Source organism: Aquarana catesbeiana, linkage group LG03, assembly GCF_042186555.1.
Source record: "Aquarana catesbeiana isolate 2022-GZ linkage group LG03, ASM4218655v1, whole genome shotgun sequence".
Taxonomy (NCBI): Eukaryota; Metazoa; Chordata; class Amphibia; order Anura; family Ranidae; genus Aquarana; species Aquarana catesbeiana.
This window is the reverse complement of record NC_133326.1, coordinates 264,745,866-264,768,001: the sequence shown is the minus strand read 5'-3', so window position 1 is coordinate 264,768,001 and position 22,136 is coordinate 264,745,866. Positions and strand designations below refer to the sequence as shown.

The following is a 22,136-nucleotide window of genomic DNA, read 5'->3' as shown; positions in this document are numbered from 1 at the left end:
GATCAATTACCCAATAGGAGAAAAGGAGTTGCTAGCAGTGAAATCCATCCTGGAGACTTGGAGACACCTACTCGAGGGTACCTCACTACTAGGGATGAGCTTTGAGTTTGAGTCGAACCCATGTTCGACCGTTCGTCGAATTGCAAACGATATGGGCCGTTCGCGCCAAATTCGAGTGTCGCGTCACGGCCCATAATTCACTGCGGCATCACAGTGCATTGCTGGCTGATGATTGGCCAAGCATGCACTATGACCCGCATGCTTGGCCAATCACAGCGCTGTCTGTACAGAGAGCCGTAATTGGCCAAAGCCAGGGTGGCTTTGGCCAATTATGGCTCAGGGGGTTTAGTGCATGCACCACACTATATAAGGCCACCTGCACGTCTGCTCTATGTAGTGTGTTCCGGCGTTGAGAGAGAGATAGAGAATAGAGAGAGATAGAGAAAGAGAGAGACAGTATCATTTGATTAGAAAGTAGGCAGGCGAATCACTTAAGCTGATTGATAAGCTGCACCTACAGTGTACTGTATTTATGCATCCTAGGTGTTGTGTGTATATATATATATATATATATATATATATATATATATATATATATATATATGTATATATATATATATATATACACACAACACCTAGGTGTTTTTACAGTATTTACAGCTACCTGAAGAAAATTGCTGGTGTTCTTCTGATTCTATTAGTACCGCAGGCAGCTGTAGTATTTACAAGTTAGTGTAGTGCATCCTCTGCACAGTGTGCACCTAAAGCTACCTGAAGACAATTGCTGTTGTTCTGCTCCTATTAATACCACAGGCAGGCAGCTACAGTATTTACAGTTAGTGTACTGTGTCCTCTGCACAGTGTGCACCTAAAGCTACCTGAAGAAAATTGGTGGTGTTCTTCTGATCCTATTAGTACCACAGGCAGGCAGCTGCAGTATTTACAGTTAGTGTACTGCGTCCTCTGCACAGTGTGCACCTAAAGCTCCCTGAAGACAATTGCTGTTGTTCTGATGCTATTAATACCACAGGCAGGCAGCTACAGTATTTACAGTTAGTTTACTGTGTCCTCTGCACAGTGTGCACCTAAAACTACCTGAAGACAATTGCTGTTGTTCTGCTCCTATTAATACCACAGGCGGGCAGCTACAGTATTTACAGTTAGTGTACTGTGTCCTCTGCAAAGTGTGCACCTAAAGCTACCTGAAGACAATTGCTGTTGTTCTGCTCCTATTAATACCACAGGCAGGCAGCTACAGTATTTACAGTTAGTGTACTGTGTCCTCTGCACAGTGTGCAGCTAAAGCTACCCAAAGAAAATTGGTAGTGTTCTTCTGATCCTATTAGTACCACAGGCAGGCAGCTGCAGTATTTACAGTTAGTGTACTGTGTCCTCTGCACAGTGTGCACCTAAAGCTACCTGAAGAAAATTGGTGGTGCTCTTCTAAACCTTTTAGTACCACAGGCAGGCAGCTGCAGTATTTACAGTTAGTGTACTGCGTCTAATGCACAGTGTGCACCTAAAGCTACCTGAAGACAATTGCTGTTGTTCTGCTCCTATTAATACCACAGGCAGGCAGCTACAGTATTTACAGTTAGTGCACTGTGTCCTCTGCACAGTGTGCACCTAAAGCTACCTGAAGAAAATTGGTTGTGTTCTTCTGAACCTATTAGTACCACAGGCAGGCAGTTGATTCTGCTAGCTGCGGTATCAGTATATATATATATATATATATATACATCCCAGCTTTGTGCAGCTACATCTCACTGCAGGCCATTAGTATGTCTGGAAGGCCAACAAAGAGAGGCAGACAGTCACAAGCAAATAAAAGAGGGCAAGCAGGCTCTGTGTCTAGAGGCAACAGTGCTGGTCGTGGAGATGGTGCATCCTCATCAGGACGTGGCCATGAGACACGCTTGTCCTTTTTTTCAGCAGCTGGCTGTGTTGAGCCGCAACATGTGGAAGACTTGGTAGAGTAGATGACCAAGCCGTCCTCATCCTCCGCATCCTCTCTCACCCTGGCTCAGGGTACTTTGTCTGGCAAAGCAGCTGCCAATGCGGCCTCTTCCCTCGGCTCAATGGCATCAGTCACTCCTTTCCTAGCCCCACCATGTCCTCCTGAGGAGTCCCCTGAACTGTTTGACCACTGTGTTGGGTACATGCTCCAGGAGGATGCCCAGCGGTTTTGAAGGCTCCGATGATGGTACCCAGCTAGAGGAAGGCAGTAACATCACACAAATAGGAAACATGAAGGGAACACAAAGACACTGAATTTCAAAAGAGCCAACTTCCCTAAACTACAAACCTTGCTAAAAGGCATAAATTGGGATAAAATATTAGGAACAAAGAATACGGAGGAGAGATGGGTTTGCTTTAAGAGCATATTAAATAAGGGCATTAGCCAATGTATCCCATTGGGTAATAAATTTAAAAGAGCGAACAAAATCCTGGATGGCTTAACTCCAATGTAAAAATGCATATAAAAGCAAAGGAGAAGGCCTTCAAAAAATACAAGGTTGAGGGATCATCCTCAGCATTCAGACTTTATAAAGAATGCAATAAGAAATGTAAGGGTGCAATTAGGACGGCTAAGATAGAACATGAAAGTCACATAGCGGAGGAGAGCAAAAAAAATCCCAAGAAATTCTTTAACCACTTGAGCCCCGGACCATTATGCTGCCTAAGGACCAGAGGTCTTTTTCCAATTTGGCACTGCGTCGCTTTAACTGCTAATTGCGCGGTCATGCAATGCTGTACCCAAACGAAATTTGCGTCCTTTTCTTCCCACAAATAGAGCTTTCTTTTGATGGTATTTGATCACCTCTGCGGTTTTTATTTTTTGCGCTATAAACGGAAAAAGACCGAAAATTTTGAAAAAAAATGATATTTTCTACTTTTTGTTATAAAAAAAATCCAATAAACTCAATTTTAGTCATACATTTAGGCCAAAATGTATTCGGCCACATGTCTTTGGTAAAAAAAATGTCAATAAGCGTATATTTATTGGTTTGCGCAAAAGTTATAGCGTCTACAAACTAGGGTACATTTTCTGGAATTTACACAGCTTTTAGTTTATGACTGCCTATGTCATTTCTTGAGGTGCTAAGATGGCAGGGCAGTACAAAACCCCCCCAAATGACCCCATTTTGGAAAGTAGACACCCCAAGGAAATTGCTGAGAGGCATGTTGAACCCATTGAATATTTATTTTTTTTGTCCCAAGTGATTGAAAAATGACAAAAAAAAAAAAATATATTTACAAAAAGTCGTCACTAAATGATATATTGCTCACACAGGCCATGGGCCTATGTGGAATTGCACCCCAAAATACATTTAGCTGCTTCTCCTGAGTATGGGGATACCACATGTGTGGGACTTTTTGGGAGCCTAGCCGCGTACGGGGCCCCGAAAACCAATCACCGCCTTCAGGATTTCTAAGGGTGTAAATTTTTGCTTTCACTCTTCACTGCCTATCACAGTTTCGGAGGCCATGGAATGCCCAGGTGGCACAAAACCCCCCAAAATGACCCCATTTTGGAAAGTAGACACCCCAAGCTATTTGCTGAGAGGCATATTGAGTCCATGGAATATTTTATATTTTGACACAAGTTGCGGGAAAGTGACACTTTTTTTTTTTTTTTTTTTTCATAAAGTTGTCACTAAATGATATATTGCTCACACAGGCCATGGGCATATGTGGAATTGCACCCCAAAATACATTTAGCTGCTTCTCCTGAGTATGGGGATACCACATGTGTGGGACTTTTTGGGAGCCTAGCCGCGTACTGGACCCCGAAAACCAATCACTGCCTTCAGGATTTCTAAGGGTGAAAATTTTTGATTTCACTCTTTACTGCCTATCACAGTTTCGGAGGCCATGGAATGCCCAGGTGGCACAAAACCCCCCCAAATGACCCCATTTTGGAAAGTAGACACCCCAAGCTATTTGCTGAAAGGCATGGTGAGTATTTTGCAGCTCTCATTTGTTTTTGAAAATGAAGAAAGACAAGAAAAAACATTTTTTTTTTTCTTTTTTCAATTTTCAAAACTTTGTGACAAAAAGTGAGGTCTGCAAAATACTCACTATACCTCTCAGCAAATAGCTTGGGGTGTCTACTTTCCAAAATGGGGTCATTTGGGGGGGTTTTGTGCCACCTGGGCATTCCATGGCCTCCGAAACTGTGATAGGCAGTGAAGAGTGAAATCAAAAATTCACGCCCTTAGAAAGCCTGAAGGCGGTGCTTGGTTTTCGGGGTCCCGTACGCGGCTAGGCTCCCAAAAAGTCTCACACATGTGGTATCCCCGTACTCAGGAGAAGCAGCAGAATGTATTTTGGGGTGTAATTTCACATATTTCCATGGCATGTTTGAGCAATATATCATTTAGTGACAACTTTGTGCAAAAAAAAAAAAAAAAAAAAAAAATTTGTCTCTTTCCCGCAACTTGTGTCGCAATATAAAATATTCCATGGACTCGACATGCCTCTCAGCAAATAGCTTGGGGTGTCTACTTTCCAAAATGGGGTCATTTGGGGGGGTTTTGAACTGTCCTGGCATTTTATGCACAACATTTAGAAGCTTATGTCACACATCACCCACTCTTCTAACCACTTGAAGACAAAGCCCTTTCTGACACTTATTGTTTACATGAAAAAGTTTTTTTTTTTGCAAAAAAATTACTTTGAACCCCCAAACATTATATATTTTTTTAAAGCAAATGCCCTACAGATTAAAATGGTGGGTGTTTCATTTTTTTTTTTCACACAGTAATTGCGCAGCGATTTTTCAAACGCATTTTTTGGGGAAAAAACACACTTTTTTTAATTTTAATGCACTAAAACACGCTATATTGCCCAAATGTTTGATGAAATAAAAAAGATGATCTTAGGCCGAGTACATGGATACCAAACATGACATGCTTTAAAATTGCGCACAAACGTGCAGTGGCAACAAAATAAATACATGTTTAAAAGCCTTCAAAAGCCTTTACAGGTTACCACTTTAGATTTACAGAGGAGGTCTACTGGAAAAATTACTGCACTCGATCTAGCCTTCGCGGTGATACCTCACATGCATGGTGCAATTGCTGTTTATGTTTGACGACAGACCGCCGCTTGCGTTCGCCTTAGCGCGAGAGCAGGGGGCGACAGGGGTGTTTTTTTTTTTTTTTTTTTTTTTTCTTTATTATTTTTTTGCTTTTTTAATCTTACTTTTAAACTGTTCCTTTCATATTTTTTTTTTTAATCATTTTTATTGTTATCTCGGGGAATGTAAATATCCCCTATGATAGCAATAGGTAGTGACAGGTACTCTTTTTTGAAAAAATTGTGGTCTATTAGACCCTAGATCTCTCCTCTGCCCTCAAAGCATCTGACCACACCAAGATCGGTGTGATAAAATGCTTCCCCAATTTCCCAATGGCGCTATTTACATCCGGCGAAATCTAAGTCATGAAATACTCGTAGCTTCCGGTTTCTTAGGCCATAGAGATGTTTGGAGCCACTCTGGTCTCTGATCAGCTCTATGGTCAGCTGGCTGAATCACCGGCTGCATTCTCAGGTTCCCTGTTGAGACAGGAGAGCCAGAGAAAAACACGGAAGACGGTGGGGGGGGGGCATTCCCTCCCACGGCTTGTAAAAGCAGTCTAGAGGCTAATTAGCTGCTAGGATTGCTTTTACATGAAAGCCGACCGCTGGCTGAAAAGAATGATACCAAGATGATACCTAAACCTGCAGGCATCATTCTGGTATAACCACTCAAAGTCGTGAATGGCGTACCTGAAGACAAAAAAATGGTTAACAATGGTTAACAATAAAGCACAGTAAAGTGTAAATAATTACACACCTGAAAAACAAACATGATAAAACATAATAACAATAACAATAACAATAACAATAAAACATTGCAGAATAGAATACAGTAAAAAAGAGCAGAACAATAGAGAGAGAGAGAACAATAAAACAACAACTATTTTTTTTTATTTCATATTTTTTTTTTTTTTTACACTTTTTTTGTAACTAACTTTTATAACGGTAACCGGTTCCAGGTTCGGGTCTCTCAAAATGCGATGGCATCTTGGGAGACCCTGTGAAAGTGTGCCTAGTCTGTGCAATGCTGTACCCTACGCTAATACTCAACTAGTGAATGGTAGCGTTCAAAACATTCACCAATGCAAGACCAGGATTGTCAGGACAGGAGGGACAATAATAGCGGGTGTCACGCCTATATCCGCGCTCTTACTGCAGACACAACATCTTTTTTGGGGGGTTCGTTGGGTAGGGGTACTCGGGAGGACATAAAAATGCCTCTCATGCAGCCGACTGCATTTGGTTGGGGATGTGAATGGGGGAAGTACGGGCGCTGCAGAAGCGGTGGGTTCCCAATTAGGATTGGCGAATGCAGCAGGAAGGGCATTATGGGCACGACGGGCCTGTGTTTGTCTTTTTGGTGGCAGCGGGACACTACTTGTGCTTGCCACCTCACCAGCTTCAACTGCACTTATGGGACTCGCCACGTCACCACGTGTTACTGCAGTGCTGGTTTGACTACGACCGGGGTGTACTAGGCCGCTGGCGCTTGCCAGTTCACCAAAACGCTACCAAAAAACGTTAGCGATCGCAGGGATCAGGCCTGACTCTGCGAACGCTGCAGTTATGCGTTTAGTGTTTTGTAAGTGTCAGTGATCGATCGATACTGCACTTGGGTGGGCTGTGCCGGGCCGGGCGGAGGGGCAAAACGCAGGTGCTAGCAGGTATCTGGGCTGATCCCGCTAACACTGCGTTTTTGGGAACCCTAAACTGCTGGTGACGCTAGTATAGATCTGATCGGATCAGATATTGATGTGATCAGATACTATACCACTAAGGGAGGTGTACGGTGCGTGCGTGGGTGTTAGCGGTACTGGCGCTAATCTGACGCTGCCTGGGGCTGGTGCTTGCCAGTTCACCAAAACGCTACAAAAAAAACTGTTAGCGATCGCAGGGATCAGGCCTGACTCTGCGAACGCTGCAGTTATGCGTTTAGTGTTTTGTAAGTGTCAGTGATCGATCGATACTGCACTTGGGTGGGCTGGGCTGGGCCGGGCGGAGGGGCAAAACGCAGGTGCTAGCAGGTATCTGGGCTGATTCCGCTAACACTGCGTTTTTGGGAACCCTAAACTGCTGGGGACGCTAGTATAGATCTGATCGGATCAGATATTGATCCGTTCAGATACTATACCACTAAGGGAGGCGTATGCTGCGTGCGTGGGTGTTAGCGGTACTGGCGCTAACCTGACGCCTGGGGCTGGTGCTTGCCAGTTCACCAAAATGCTACCAAAAAAACTGTTAGCGATCGCAGGGATCAGGCCTGACTCTGCGAACGCTGCAGTTATGCGTTTAGTGTTTTGTAAGTGACAGTGATCGATCGATACTGCACTTGGGTGGGCTGGGCGGAGGCACAAAACGCAGGTGCTAGCAGGTATCTGGGCTGATCCCGCTAACACTGCGTTTTTGGGAACCCTAAACTGCTGGGGACGCTAGTATAGATCTGATCGGATCAGATATTGATCCGTACAGATACTATACCACTAAGGGAGGCGTATGCTGCATGCGTGGGTGTTAGCGGTACTGGCGCTAATCTGACGCTGCCTGGGGCGACGCATATCACCGCCGGGCGATCAGGGGGCTAAACCTTTATTCGGTAATAAACGGCGGGTGCCCTGACACTATAAAACATAAACGAACTAACCAGCGTCATCCGTAACGGTTATACGGTGATCAGTGGTGAAAGGGTTAACTAGGGGGCAATCAAGGGGTTAAAACATTTATTAGGTAGTATATGGGGGTCCCTGACGCTATAAAACGCTGACGGCGAACCTAAATATTTACCTCACTAACTAGCGTCACCAGCGACACTAATACAGCGATCAGAAAAATGATCGCTTAGTGACACTGGTGACAGGGGGTGATCAAGGGGTTAAAACTTTATTAGGGGGGGTTAGGGGGGTACCCTAGACCTAAAGGGGGTAATACTCACTGTCCCAACACTGTAACTGTCACAAACTGACACTATGCAGTAATCAGAAAAAAAAAAAAAAACTGCTGGTGTCAGTTTGTGACGGGGGGGGGGTGATTGGGGGGGGATCGGGGGGCGATCGGGGGGGGGGATCGGGGTGTTTTGTGTGCCTGGCATGTTCTACTGTGTGTGTGTGTGTTGTGCACTCACATAGATGTCTTCTCTCCTCGGGCCGGAACGGAAAATACCGACCCGAGGGGAGATGACATCACTTCCTTTGCTGCTGTTTAGCATACAGCAGCAAAGGAGTGTTCTCATTGGCCGGCGGCGATCGCGAGGGGGGGGCCACGAACGGATGGTCTCCCCCTCATCACGGATCGCCGCTGGACAAAAGACGACCGCCTCGGGCACCGGGGGGGGTCCGATTGGACCCCCCACCCGCGGAAGGCAAATCACGTACATGTACGTGATTTTGCCTGTCCGTGCCACTTTGCCGACGTACATCGGCGTGAGGCGGTCGTCAAGTGGTTAAGTATGTAAACAGTAAAAAAGGGAGGACAGACCATATTGGCCCCATAAAGAATGAGGAAGGACATCTGGTTACAAAGGATGGGGAGATGGCAAAGGTATTGAATTTATTCTTCTCCTCAGTATTCACGAGTGAATCGGGGGGCTTCAGTAACCAAAACTGCAGTGTTTATCCTCATGACACAACACAGGAAGCACCTACATGGTTAACAGAGGACGGAATTAAAATTAGACTTGAGAAACTTAACATTAATAAATCACCGGGACCAGATGGCTTGCATCCGAGGGTACTTAGGGAACTCAGTCAGGTGATTGCCAGACCGTTGTTCCTAATTTTTACAGACAGTCTATTGACTGGAATGGTACCAGCTGATTGGAGAAAAGCCAATGTAGCACCAATATTTAAAAAGGGCCCAAAAAACATCCCTGGGAATTACAGACCAGTTAGCCTAACATCAATAGTATGTAAACTCTTGGAGGGGATGATAAGGGACTATATACAAGATTTTAGTAATAAGAATGATATCATTAGCAGTAATCAGCATGGATTCATGAAGAATCGTTCTTGCCAAACCAATCTATTAACCTTCTATGAGGAGGTGAGTTGCCATCTAGATAAAGGAAGGCCCGTAGACGTGGTGTATCTGGATTTTGCAAAAGCATTTGACACAGTTCCCCATAAACTTTTACTGTACAAAATAAGGTGCGTTGGCATGGACCATAGGGTGAGTACATGGATTGAAAACTGGCTACAAGGGCGTGTTCAGAGGGTGGTGATAAATGGGGAGTACTCAGAATGGTCAGGGGTGGGTAGTGGGGTTCCCCAGGGTTCTGTGCTGGGACCAATCCTATTTAATTTGTTCATAAACGATCTGGAGGATGGGATAAACAGTTCAATCTCTGTATTTGCAGACGATACTAAGCTAAGCAGGGCAATAACTTCTCCGCAGGATGTGGAAATCTTGCAAAAAGACCTGAACAAATTAATGGGGTGGGCGACTACATGGCAAATGAGGTTCAATGTAGAAAAATGTAAAATAATGCATTTGGGTGGCAAAAATATGAATGCAATCTATACACTGGGGGGAGAACCTCTGGGGGAATCTAGGATGGAAAAGGACCTGGGGGTCCTAGTAGATGATAGGCTCAGCAATGGCATGCAATGCCAAGCTGCTGCTAATAAAACAAACAGAATATTGGCATGCATTAAAAGGGGGATCAACTCCAAAGATAAAACGATAATTCTCCCGCTCTACAAGACTCTGGTCCGGCCGCACCTGGAGTATGCTGTCCAGTTCTGGGCACCAGTCCTCAGGAGGGATGTACTGGAAATGGAGCGAGTACAAGAAAGGGCAACAAAGCTAATAAAGGGTCTGGAGGATCTTAGTTATGAGAAAAGGTTGCGAGCTCTGAACTTATTCTCTCTGGAGAAGAGACGCTTGAGAGGGGATATGATTTCAATTTACAAATACTGTACTGGTGACCCCACAATAGGGATAAAACTTTTTCGCAGAAGAGAGTTTAATAAGACTCATGGCCACTCATTACAATTAGAAGAAAAGAGGTTTAACCTTAAACTACGTAGAGGGTTCTTTACTGTAAGAGCGGCAAGGATGTGGAATTCCCTTCCACAGGCGGTGGTCTCAGCGGGGAGCATTGATAGCTTCAAGAAACTATTAGATAATCACCTGAATGACCACAACATACAGGGATATGTAATGAAATACTGACACATAATCAGACACATAGGTTGGACTTGATGGACTTGTGTCTTTTTTCAACCTCACCTACTATGTAACTATGTAACTAATTAATTACAAATTACAATTTTTGATGCTATACTTTGGTGCAGGGCTCATTCCTGCGCTCCAACTATAGTATCTGTGAGGGGTTGCAGTGTTGTGGCACCAGCACCAGTGCCCAAGGCCCAATTTTTTAGCCCCTGTTTAACAGGGGCGTGTAATTACAATTTTTGATGCAATACTTTGCAGCAGGGCTCATTCCTGCGCTCCAACTATAGCATCTGTGAGGGGTTGCAGTGTTGTGGCAATTTTTCTGCCCCTGTTTAACAGGGGCGTGTAATTACAATTTTTGATGCAATACTTTGCAGGGCTCATTGCTGCACTCCAACTAGAGTATCTGTGAGGGGTTGCAGTGTTGTGGCACCAGTGCCTAAGACCCAATTTTTCTACCCCTGTTCAACAGGGACATGTAATTACAATTCTTGATCTAATATTTCACAGCAGGGCCCATTCCTACACCCACCAAGAGTAACTGTTAGGGCTTACAGTGTTGTGGCAACACCACCACCACCACCAAAGGCCCAATTTTTCTGCCCCTGTTCAACAGGTGCATGTAATTACAATTCTTGATATAATATTTCACAGCAGGGCCCGTTCCAGCGCCCACCAAGAGTAACTGTGAGGACTTATGCCCCGTACACACGGTTGGATTTTCCGACGGAAAATGTGCGATTGGAGCGTGTTGTTGGAAAATCCAACCGTGTGTGGGCTCCATCGAACTTTTTCCATCGGATTTTCCGACACACAAAGTTTGAGAGCAGGCTATAAAATTTTCCGACAACAAAATCCGATTGCGTCAATTCCGACCGTGTGTGGACAATTCCGACGCACAAAGTGCCACGCATGCTCAGAAGAAATTCCGAGATATTTTTTTCAAGGCTGATTTTTTTTTTATTTTTTTTGTTGGGTTTGTATTTGTTTCAAGGCTGATGTTATTTTTTGTTTTTTTTGTTTTACTCTAGAATATTTTTGTGTGTCAAGTTACCATAACACCATTATTATCTTGTATTATTTAATCTCAAGGAGATTGTTTGGTGTTGGTGTCCCTTTTTAATTTCACATTGTATTTTTGAAATATACCTGAATCCTCACAAACAAACTGTCCTTTTTGAAAGGAAACACACATAAGCGAGTATAATTGAAACAAAAATTCCTTTATTAAGGGCTCAGAACCAAACAAAGGGGGAGGCAATGCTGGAGAAACAGCAGAAATTGGCGAAGCCTTTGACCCCCAGGGCAGACATCAATTATTTTACGGCAAAATTGGTGGCCTGAGGAGTCCATATCTAAGGGAGTGCAGTCTGGTCCAGAAGTCCCAGAGATCCGGAAAGCAGCAGATGACATCTATGTCCCCAGGCTGTGGTACTATAAGAGCCTGCATATTTTGCCAGACCAGACTGAACCCAGGTCATCACTCTCTGGTCTTCCTTCCACGCTTCCTTCCCGGCTGTGGCTCTGGTGTTGGAGATGTGGCAGGAGGAGGAGTAGGACCTGGAGGAGGAGGAGGAGTAGGACCTGGAGGAGGAGTAGGACCTGGAGGAGGAGGAGGAGGACCATGGGTGAGGTGACAAATGTGGGTTGCACATGTGAGTTGGCCCCTCAACCCCTTATTTAGAGCTTCCAAAATTAAAAACTCATATAGGAGTCGTTGGCCCTCCTCCATCTGCATCATTTTGCATGCAGTTATGCCAGCAAAGTCCTCCTCCACACTGTGGAGTGTTTTGAGGGCCTCAGTAGCCTTCCAAAAGAGGCCTATGGCAGCCTCCTCCAGGTTACTCCTCTTCCTGCCACTTTTTCTTTGAAGGTGTAGGGTAGGGACCTGGGTATCGGGCAGCCTGCTTGGCCCGGCCACCTCCTGGCTGAGACTTCCTGTGTATGAAAAAGGGACATGGTTTTAGTTTTTGCATCATCAATCACAATCATAAATTAGTACTCCTAACTAACATCTATTTAACATCATTGATTGGACAACCAGAAATATTTAGAAGAATGCTATACCTGGCTCAAGCTGGGCTCCTCCACATGTTGCTGCCTGGAAGGCCCAGGTTGGGCGTCAGAAGCCTCAGCTGAGGTGGAAGGAAGCATGGAAGGAAGAGTGGAGAGTGCTGGCCTGGGTTCAGTCTGACCTGCCAGAAAATGCAGCCTGTCATAGTACCATAGCCTGGGGACATAAATGTCATCTGCAGCTCCTGATCTCTGGGAATCCTGAACCTTCTTATGTTCCCTTAGATATGTACTCCTCAGGCCACCAATTAGGATCTTCAAATAGATGATGTCTGCCGTGGGGCTCACCGACTTCACAAATTGCATCAACTCATCCAGCGCTGTCTTCCTCTTTGTTTGGTTCTTATATTCAGGGTGGTTTATCTGCCACAGATAGGGCAGCTCCCTGAACATATCAATGAAGATCGACATAAAGTCCTGATCCTTCAAGATATCCATTTTTACTGCAAGACACAACACAAGACAACCCCTAATGTCAGCCTAAAGTCTTCTAAACTTGTGCAAATACAGGCCTCAATCTAGAAGCAGTATAGGCCCAATGTTAAATCTTACCTTCGCTATCACAATCGGTGCCTCCATTACTCCTTCCTCTGCTCACAGATCGTACGTACTAAGCACGCGTGTTACGCTTTATAGACACTGCGCATGCATGAAACTCCGCCCGCCCCTGACGTTCTTTCTAGTCTATTCCCCGCCCCTTCTCGTTCGGCACAGTGGGGGAAGAGCACATGGCGGAGGCACAGCAGGTGTCAGATAATTACAGCAATGAGGAGGAAAGCCCGGAGCCAGAAACGCCCCGATCCAGAAGGAGACGATTTAAGGCATCGAATATGTCCTTTGGGGAGATGTTGGAGATGGTGGATATCCTGAAGAAGGCTGACTATGACGGGAAGTATGGACCTTACCCCAACCCCAATGTCAGAAAGGCCAAGATCATGGCGAAAGTGGTCAAAAGTCTGCACCGGAATTTCGGGGTACGACGATCGAAAGATCAGCTCAGGAAGCGGTGGTCGGACCTCAAATTAAGGGAGCACAAGCAGTACAGAAGGATCCGGAGAGTGCTACAAAAAAGTAAGTAGTTGTGCTGTGTTCCTATTCTTTATGTTTATTACGTTCGTGCTGCTCCATGTGCTTTTCTTTACTGTTGTACAGTTTAAAATGGCAACTTTCATGTTCATGGGCACATTATTCGTTCATATGAAACATTGTTCGTTCGAACACACCATTGTTTTGGCCATATGCATTTTAAAACATTTTTTATGGCCTACTTGTCTGAAAATAATTTGCTTGTGTAGATGGGTTTGTAACTAGAATGAAATGCAAACTAGATTCTGTGTAAGGAGAGGACACTCAGCAGCAGTTTTCACATCTGGACTCTGGAGCACTAGTGTGGGACACAAGAACACCCTTTTTATTAGGGGGCCCCACACAGGTGCTCCAGTGTATACTATAGGGGTGTCTCCATCTGTGAAGCTTGTACAAAACAGGTAAGTATTCAAGCTTGACAAAGGACAATAAAATTTCAACATCTTGGAACTCAGCCAAAATAGACAATTGTACCCCACTTCCAAGCAATGTTTCATATTTATAGTTCTGCCATCAAATATCTGTGGGCTAAGTATACCTATTTGTTTTTACATAGGGGATAAAAGACTCGGAGGATACCCCTCATCCGAGGAGACCACAGACCGCCCCACCTCTGGAAGAAGGGGAAATCCACCCAAGCCAAGCAGAGCAGGAGGAGGAAGACATGGTGGAAATTGTCACAACAGGTGAGTGTCTGCGACCACAGGCTCAGGTAAGAGATGGATGCCGGCATATTTATAATACATGGTGTGTTTTTGTTTCTATCTTTTTAGGTGATCATGATGTTGTGGATCCAGGGCATTTCACCTCTGAAAGTGCACAGATCCTGATCGGGGAGATCATGGGGTGTAATAGGGACTTGGAAAACATCCAGAAAAACATCAATGATGTTCAAAAAAAATGAAGAACATCATTGATGTTTTAGGGAGAGTTTAAAACAAATCCAAATCCCTTTGTTTTTTAGTGAGCTAAAAATTTATACCATTTTTTGACATATTTGCAAAAAGCCAAATTTTGAAGATGCACACAGTGTGTCAACATGTGCTATCTGCCATCACGGGAGATCAATGGACGCGTTTTGGGGGTGCAACCCCTTCCTCAATAATAAAGTAGTTGTGAGGAAGGGGTTGCACCCCAAAAACAACGTCCCTTGATCCCCCATGATGGTAGGTAGCACATGTTGACATTCGGCAATTTGTGTGCATCTTCAAAATTTGGCTTTTCCTGGAGTGACTTCACCCCATCTGAACGCAATATCAAACACAGTTTGTAAATACTCATGTCTGATATTGCCTTCAAGTTCTACCAAATGTGAACTTTGTAAGTTCAAGATTTGTGTCTTTCTTGTTGGTTTTAAACATGCCTGTTTTATCTTAAATGGACATTGCTACTTTTTCTAATGTGACCCCAAAAATTGTTATACAACAAACATGTTGGTTTGTTTTAAAAAAACATTTCTAGGGGCGGGGCTCGGTGAAACGCACAAACCGGAAGTAAACGGGAGCTTCCTGGTGCTGCTGTTGTGAAGGGATAAGAGGAGCCGCATGTGCCAAGTTATTGGAGCTGTGTGGTTAATTTGACACCAGAAAAGCTGACCTATCCATAGCTGGTAAAATGTTAGAAACTCACAGTCCTGAAGGTGACATTGGATGCCAGCTGGACACAGAAAAAGACCATTGCCAACCACTGACGACCCAAAATGGAGAAAATCAGAGTGAATATCAAACCAAGAGCATTTCTGTGCAGACAGAGTATAAAAGTAAGCAAGATGCTGAGACTGTCACAGATGGGGAGACTGAGGAGGTCCTGAAGCAACTCTTCAGCTGCAGAGAACATCTAAGGAAGAGTTACCAAGAGGTGCTGGACAGACAGACCCAGTCAGAAAAACACCTGCAAGTTCAAATCAAACAACTAAAACAGAAAAGAGATGAAGAAATACACAAACAAAAGGAATATATCAAATCTATTCACGATCTGACAATTAAGAGGGAAGAGTTCAGGAAAAGGGTGGAGAAAGAGGGGAAAGAGTCATCTCAGAAAGAACAAGATCTAAGCACTGAACTTTCCAAACTGCAAAGCAAGAGTGAGAGCCTCAAGCAAGAGCAAGCAGAGCTTGAAAGTAAGATTGTGGAGCTACTTTCTGAGCAGGCTGCAGAAAGGGAAGAGTGGGATGCTGAACTGAAGTCATTAAGGAAGAAAGAAAATGAGGTGACACAGGGTGTGTTGAAAGAACTAGAGCGTGCACAAAATGCTGAGGTGCTTTCACTGGAGAGCCGGAGAGACTTATTGCTGATATCTTTAGATGAAGCAGAAAAGGATGCAGAAGTAACTTTATCCTACCTTAGAGTTGCTCCACCTCATAAGGAATGGCTTCAGCTTAAACAAAGATGGGACGCTAGGCTAGCTGGTCTCAAACAAATTAAAGCGAATCTTCGGGAACAGTTTGAAGCACAAATAAAACAGGTCAAATGTGGGACTAAATTAGGCAACCTTCCTTCAATATTGGCTCCAAATCTGCCTCCTCCCCCTCTGATCCTAACCTCATGCTACAGAAAATTGCATTTGCAACTCCTCCAATACCCAACCAAGGCCCAGCTGTTCCATTATCAGCATCAATACCATCTAAAGAACCTACATTCCAGCAGCCATTTCTGGGTCCAACATCATTCCTTTATCAGCGTCCACCTCCTTTGGCATTTCCTCCAGGGAACTTCTTGGGTCCCTTGCAGTCAGCTCCAAGGTTACCTGGTATATCTGACCTTCACAGCAGTAGTGATGTTCCAGGGCCCCCAAGTACAGACAAGCTAAACAAGATTCTGGAGAAGCTACAAGCCATGTTCCCACAGTGCAACAAGGCACAGTTGACTGACATTTTGCAACAAGTTAAGATGAAACGCGGAACACTTGCTGGCCTTACTGTGGAAGAACTGTGCCAACTTGTAGCTACACAGCTGCATGAGCCACTACTAAGGGAAGCTTCAAATCCAGATCTTAAAGTGACACAGCCTATTGGACATGGTAGACCCCAGTACCAAAACACACAACGAACTGCACCATTCTTGTCATCAGCTACAGGAGCATATGCAGTACGTCCGCAGTTGTGTCTAATCTGTCAAAAGAATGTACAGCCCCATGACCTGCAGCCTATGTCTTGTAATCATGTCATGCACGTAGAGTGCAATCGATTCTGGGCGATAACCAATAAAAACAATTCCTGCCCCTTCTGCCCGAGCCAAAGATGACCTCAGTAGTTATGGAAGCCTAGCGATGCTGCTGTACAGGGCATTGCTTAACAAATAGCCTTCTTTCAAAAGCTAAACTTTTTTAAGCTCACACAAAAATAAATGGTGTTTAAAAAAAAAAAAAAACATTTCTAAATGCACATGTGATTGTGCTGTTATTAAAAAAGATTGTTAATCAAGAATTTGTGGATTATTGTTTCAACGCTCCAAAACTTTTGTTGTGCTCTAATTGGTGTTTTCAGTGACAATGGGGGTTATTACCTAAGGGCAAATCCACTTTGCACTGCAAGTGCAGTTTCAAGTGCACTTGTAGTGCAAAGTGTCTTTGCCTTTAGTAAATAACACCCAACAGTGCTTTGTAATGTTACACAATCACGCCATTTTTAGGACTCACCACATTTCTGTCAGGGTCAGCTAAAAGAAACACAAGCTGTAAATTTCAACAAAGATTTTAGTAGTTATTTTTTTTTATTATTTGAAAAAGGTTTCAGACATTGTCTGGCATATTGATAGCCCCCCTACCCGCAAAGTAATCAAGGTATCTTAGCCGGACATCACGGCACTCAGGGGGGGCAAGCCAGGACGGCCACTTTCAAGTGCCGTCAGAGTTGTTTCATTTAGAATTCCGGCCTCAGGCCCAACTGAGCCAGCATAGTTGGCAGAATGTTGCCGTAAAAAGTTGTGTAGAACACAGCACGCCAGGATGATATGATTCAGTTTGTACTCCGCCATGTGTATGGGTGTAAGAAATAGGCAGAACTGGCTGGCCATGATTCCAAACGTGTTCTCCACCACTCTTCTGGCTCTGGCCAGCCGGTAATTAAAAACGCTCTGGTCCGGGGTGAGGGTCCCCCAGCGCAAACGCTTCATCCGCAACGAAGACGAATGGGAGTCCTTCCACATTGTCTTCTGGAGGTGGCAAGTCCAAGCTGCCATTCTGGAGATGCCTGTAGAACTGCGTCTGGGCGATGACTCCATCGGACATCCGGCCATTCTTCCCCACGTCCACATACAGGAACTCGTAAGTAGCCGACACCACCGCCAACATCACAATATTATTGAACCCCTTATAGTTGAAATAGTATGACCCCGAGTTGGGTGGTGGGACAATGTGGACGTGTTTCCCATCAATTGCCCCTCCGCAGTTAGGAAAGTCCCACCGCTGGGCAAAGTGGGAGGCCACAGTCTGCCATTCCTGTGGTTTGGAAGAAAACTGTGGAGTCAAACAACAACAAAAATTAGTCATTTTGCACATAAACAAGGAAAGCAGATTAGACACAAACATTCTTGGCCAACATCAAGATAACATTTATTTGAGGGAGTTTTTAAAAACCAGAGTATAAGGTACACCTATCAGATTCCCCCTCCGCCCCTCTCATGGGCCATTTCTAACATTTTAGGGGGGGGGGAGCTCTTGGACAGGTAACCCTCTCCACTTAATTGAGAGATGAATGCCTAAATAATGTGTATTACTTTGGCCAGCCCCTCAGTTACACTATTGACAGCCCACTGGACAGGTAAGAAGTGTCATAATACAAAGATATAAATACACAATATACACATATTGAGCACATTTGGAAATTCTGCTATTACCTATCAAGATAATAATAGGATACAAAAACTTGAAACAGTACCATTTGAAAGTATACAGGCAGGCCCTTGCACTATATGCTTTGGGGAATTCATCCATACATCTGACCACAAAAGAGATGGGTATAGTGTGTATGGGTTTGGCAAAGTCAGCAGATAGATGATTGAGGATAGACAGAGAATTTGTATCAGCTGACTTAGCAGTTGGGGGGAGGGAGGGTTCCAAATGATTTGGGGACCCCCCCAAAAAAGCCTCTGGCACTCTGCCAGAATTTAAAGCACAAATCACATTTTAAAACATTTTAGGGGGTGTTTGGGGTAAAGCACTACTATGGAGCTGATAAAATGCATTGTTAAAGTGACTACATGAGGTGAATATAGGGCCAGGAGACCATGCTAGGGAGGTAAGTGAAGGCAAATATGTATGAAGGACAAAAAAAATGTAAAAAAATCCAGCATGCATGAGGACAAAGGGGACATTCACAGCATATTACAATCATGGTAATTAGGGAATGAGGAAAGAAATACAATATATTATCAAACATTAAATACAATAAAATGTGATGTTAAAGGATAAATCTTAATATACTCCTTCTGCAGGACCTGGATGATGGCAGAACAGGTCTCCGGGATAATGATCCCCAGAGCCTGGGGGGAGATGCCTGTTGAGAACTTGAGGTCCTGCAGGCTTCTCCCCGTCGCCAAGTACCACAGGGTGGCGACTAGCCTCTGCTCCGGAGTGATGGCTTTCCTCATGCAGGTATCCTGCCTGCTGATATAAGGGGTCAACAAAGCCAACAAACGATGAAATACGGGGTCCGTCATCCGGAAAAAGTTCCTGAAATCATCAGGATTATTCTCACGGAGCAAAGGCATATGACAGAACTGGTCACGCTGGAGCAACCAATTCTTGGTTCACTCCTCCCCACCCTGTTCACGGACTGGACTTGTGTCAACTTAAGGACCCCAACACCAAGCCCCCGCACAGCACAAACTCTACGAGGAGTACATATACGCAACATGGCTAGAAAACGATTGGCTGCTCAGAACGAAGTAACAGAACGCACTGAAGAACAGCAAGGCCTGTGAACAGCGACCTGAAAATCAGTAACGAACGAACAAGAACACAATGATAAATCAATGTGAACTCACTGCACGCACTGAAGACCAGATACAAACCCACAAGCACAAACTGAACAGCAGAAAACGATCTGAAAGCCACGAGTCTAAAAAAGCGCGAATCGTCTCTCACCAAACTTTTACTAACACGAGATTAGCAAAAGGAGCCCAAAGGGTGCCGCGCTTGTTTCGAACCTGCCCTTTTCTAGTCTCGTCGTACGTGGTGTACGTCACCGCATTCTTGGCGATCGGAAATGCCAACAACTTTGTGCAAACGTGTGTATGCAAAACAAGTTTGAGCCAACATCCGTCAGAAAGAATCCATGGATTTTGTTGTCGGAATGTCCAATTAATGTCCGATCGTGTGTACGGGGCATTACAGTGTTGTGGCACCACCACCACCACCAAAGGCCCAATTTTTCTGCCCCTGTTCAACAATGGCATGTAATTACAATTCTTGATCTAATTTTTCACAGCAGGGCCCGTTTCTGCACCCACCAAGAGTAACTGTGAGGGCTTACAGTGTTGTGGCAACACCAACACCTAAGGCCCCAATTTCTGCAGAGTATATAGGGAAGGCCCCTACTTTCAAACATCCAACTTACAAACGACTCCTACTTGCAAACGGAAGGAGACAACAGGAAGTGAGATGAAATCTACCCCTAGGAAGGGAAATTCTCTCCTGTAAGAGTTAATATGGGAAAAACGTGTCTCCTCTTCACTGATGCTTTATCACCAATTCTTGTTTCACTAAAAACCCCAAATTTTCAAAAAACATTTGTCATTGGGACAGAAAGTGAGGTGAATTCTTCTAAAGAGGTGCACAGACAGCAAAACAAATGTTACAGGGGTGATAACCCTTCCCTATGTTTTCCAAAAAGCTTAAAAATAGATTTTTTGGCTGGAGCTACACTTTAAAAATGTACCAGTTCAAAATTACTAACAGATTCTACTTAACAACAAACCTACAGTCCCTGTCTTGTTTGCACCACCTGTATACTGCTGTTCAGAGTATATAGGGCCTGGGACCCCACGCCTTTCCTTTTTTTAATTTGGGTGCGGGGTTCCCCTTAATATCCATACAAGACCCAAAGGGCCTGGTAATGGACTGGGGGGTGGGGGGTACCCATGCCGTTTGTCTCACTGATTTTCATCCATATTGCCGGGAACCGACATTACATTAAAGCCGCAAGCAGTTTTAAATGACTTTTATTCCTTTAAAAATGTAATTTTGTGCAGGGACTGTTCTAAGCAAGGGAAATACACGCCACTTTACAGGCATACTATAGACACCCTCCAGGTACGATATTTAAAGGAATATTTCACTTTTTTTCACTTTAAGCATCATTAAAATCACTGCTCCCGAAAAAATGGCTGTTTTTGGAACTTTTTTTGCATTGATACATGTCCCCTGGGGCAGGACCCGGGTCCTCCCCAAACCTTTTTTAGGACAATAACTTGCATATTAGCCTTTAAAATTAGCACTTTTGGTTTTGAACGTTCGAGTCCCATAGACTTTAATGGGGTTCTAAAGTTTGCGCAAACTTCCGGTCCGTTCGCAGGTTCTGGTGCGAACCGAACCGGGGGGTGTTCGGCTCATCCCTACTCACTACCCTTCATAGTGTACTCTGACCATCAGAACCTCCAATACATTCAGCGCAACAAAACACTCTCCTCCAGACAGATACACTGGGCTCTTTTCTTTGATAGATTCCACTTTGTCATCACCTACCGACCTGGATCCAAAAATAGAAAGGCTGATTCACTATCTCGCCTAGAAGAACACCAAGGTACAACTGGCAGAAATTCCCAAATCATCCCACAGCAGAAAATTTTATGCACCATTTTGACCCTCAAAGAGGAATTGCAGCAGGCCCTAACCTCAGAAAAACCCCCAATGCAGTAATGCCGCGTACACACGACCGGACTTTATGGCATACTTGGTGCGGCGGACCAGAGTCCGTTGGACAATTCAATTGTGTGTGGGCTCCAGTTGACTTTTTTCCTCAAAAGTTCGACGGACCTAGAAAAAAACATGTTTCAAATCTTTTCGACGGACTTGAGTCTGGTCGAAAAGTCCGCTCGTCTGTATGCTAGTCCGACGGACAAAAACTGACGCTAGGGCAGCTATTGGCTACTGGCTATGAACTTCCTTGTTTTAGTCCGGTCGTACGTCATCACGTACGAATTTCGTCAGACTTTGGTTGATCGTGTGTAGGCAAGTCCGTTCATTCAGAAAGTCCGTCGTAAAGTCCATCGAAAAGTCCGCAGGACAAAGTCTGCCGTAAAGTCCACTCATGTGTACACGGCATTAGAGACAAATGAAGAAGGGTTCCTCTACAAAAATAACAGGCTGTACATACCGACTCCTCTACACCATCAAATTTTTCTACTTACTCACGACGTACCCCTAGCTGGGGATCCTGGCATCACCAGGACCCTTGATCTCCTTCGCCGCCACTTCTGGTGGCCGAATATGGAGGAGTCAGTAAGGGAGTACGTGTCCTCCTGCGAGACTTGTGCCCACTGTAAACACAAATCTCGACCCCCTTTTGGTCTCCTCACAAGTCTCCCTATACCCAAAAAACCATGGCAGGCCATTTGACTTGACTTTATCATTGAGTTACCCCGCTCAGGCGGTTACACAAAAATCCTAGTCACAGTCGACTACCTTACCAAAATGGCTCACTTCATGCCTCTTACGAAACTACCAAACTCCAAAGAGACGGCCGAGATCTTGACACAACGTTTTCAAACTCCACGGGAATCCCT

At 44.5% G+C, this 22,136-nt stretch overlaps 2 protein-coding genes across 2 annotated transcripts in view; both read left to right on the top strand.

Moving 5' to 3' along the window:
- TRHDE (thyrotropin releasing hormone degrading enzyme) overlaps window positions 1-22,136 on the top strand; it is a 1,580,966-nt gene that overhangs the window by 885,920 nt on the left and 672,910 nt on the right. The window lies entirely within an intron of this gene.
- LOC141132052 (RING finger protein 214-like) lies at window positions 14,880-16,781 on the top strand. Its single transcript, XM_073620030.1, is given in 2 exon segments — window positions 14,880-15,940; window positions 15,943-16,781. Coding segments are annotated over 2 exon segments (1,626 nt in total). The 5' UTR covers window positions 14,880-15,027; the 3' UTR covers window positions 16,656-16,781.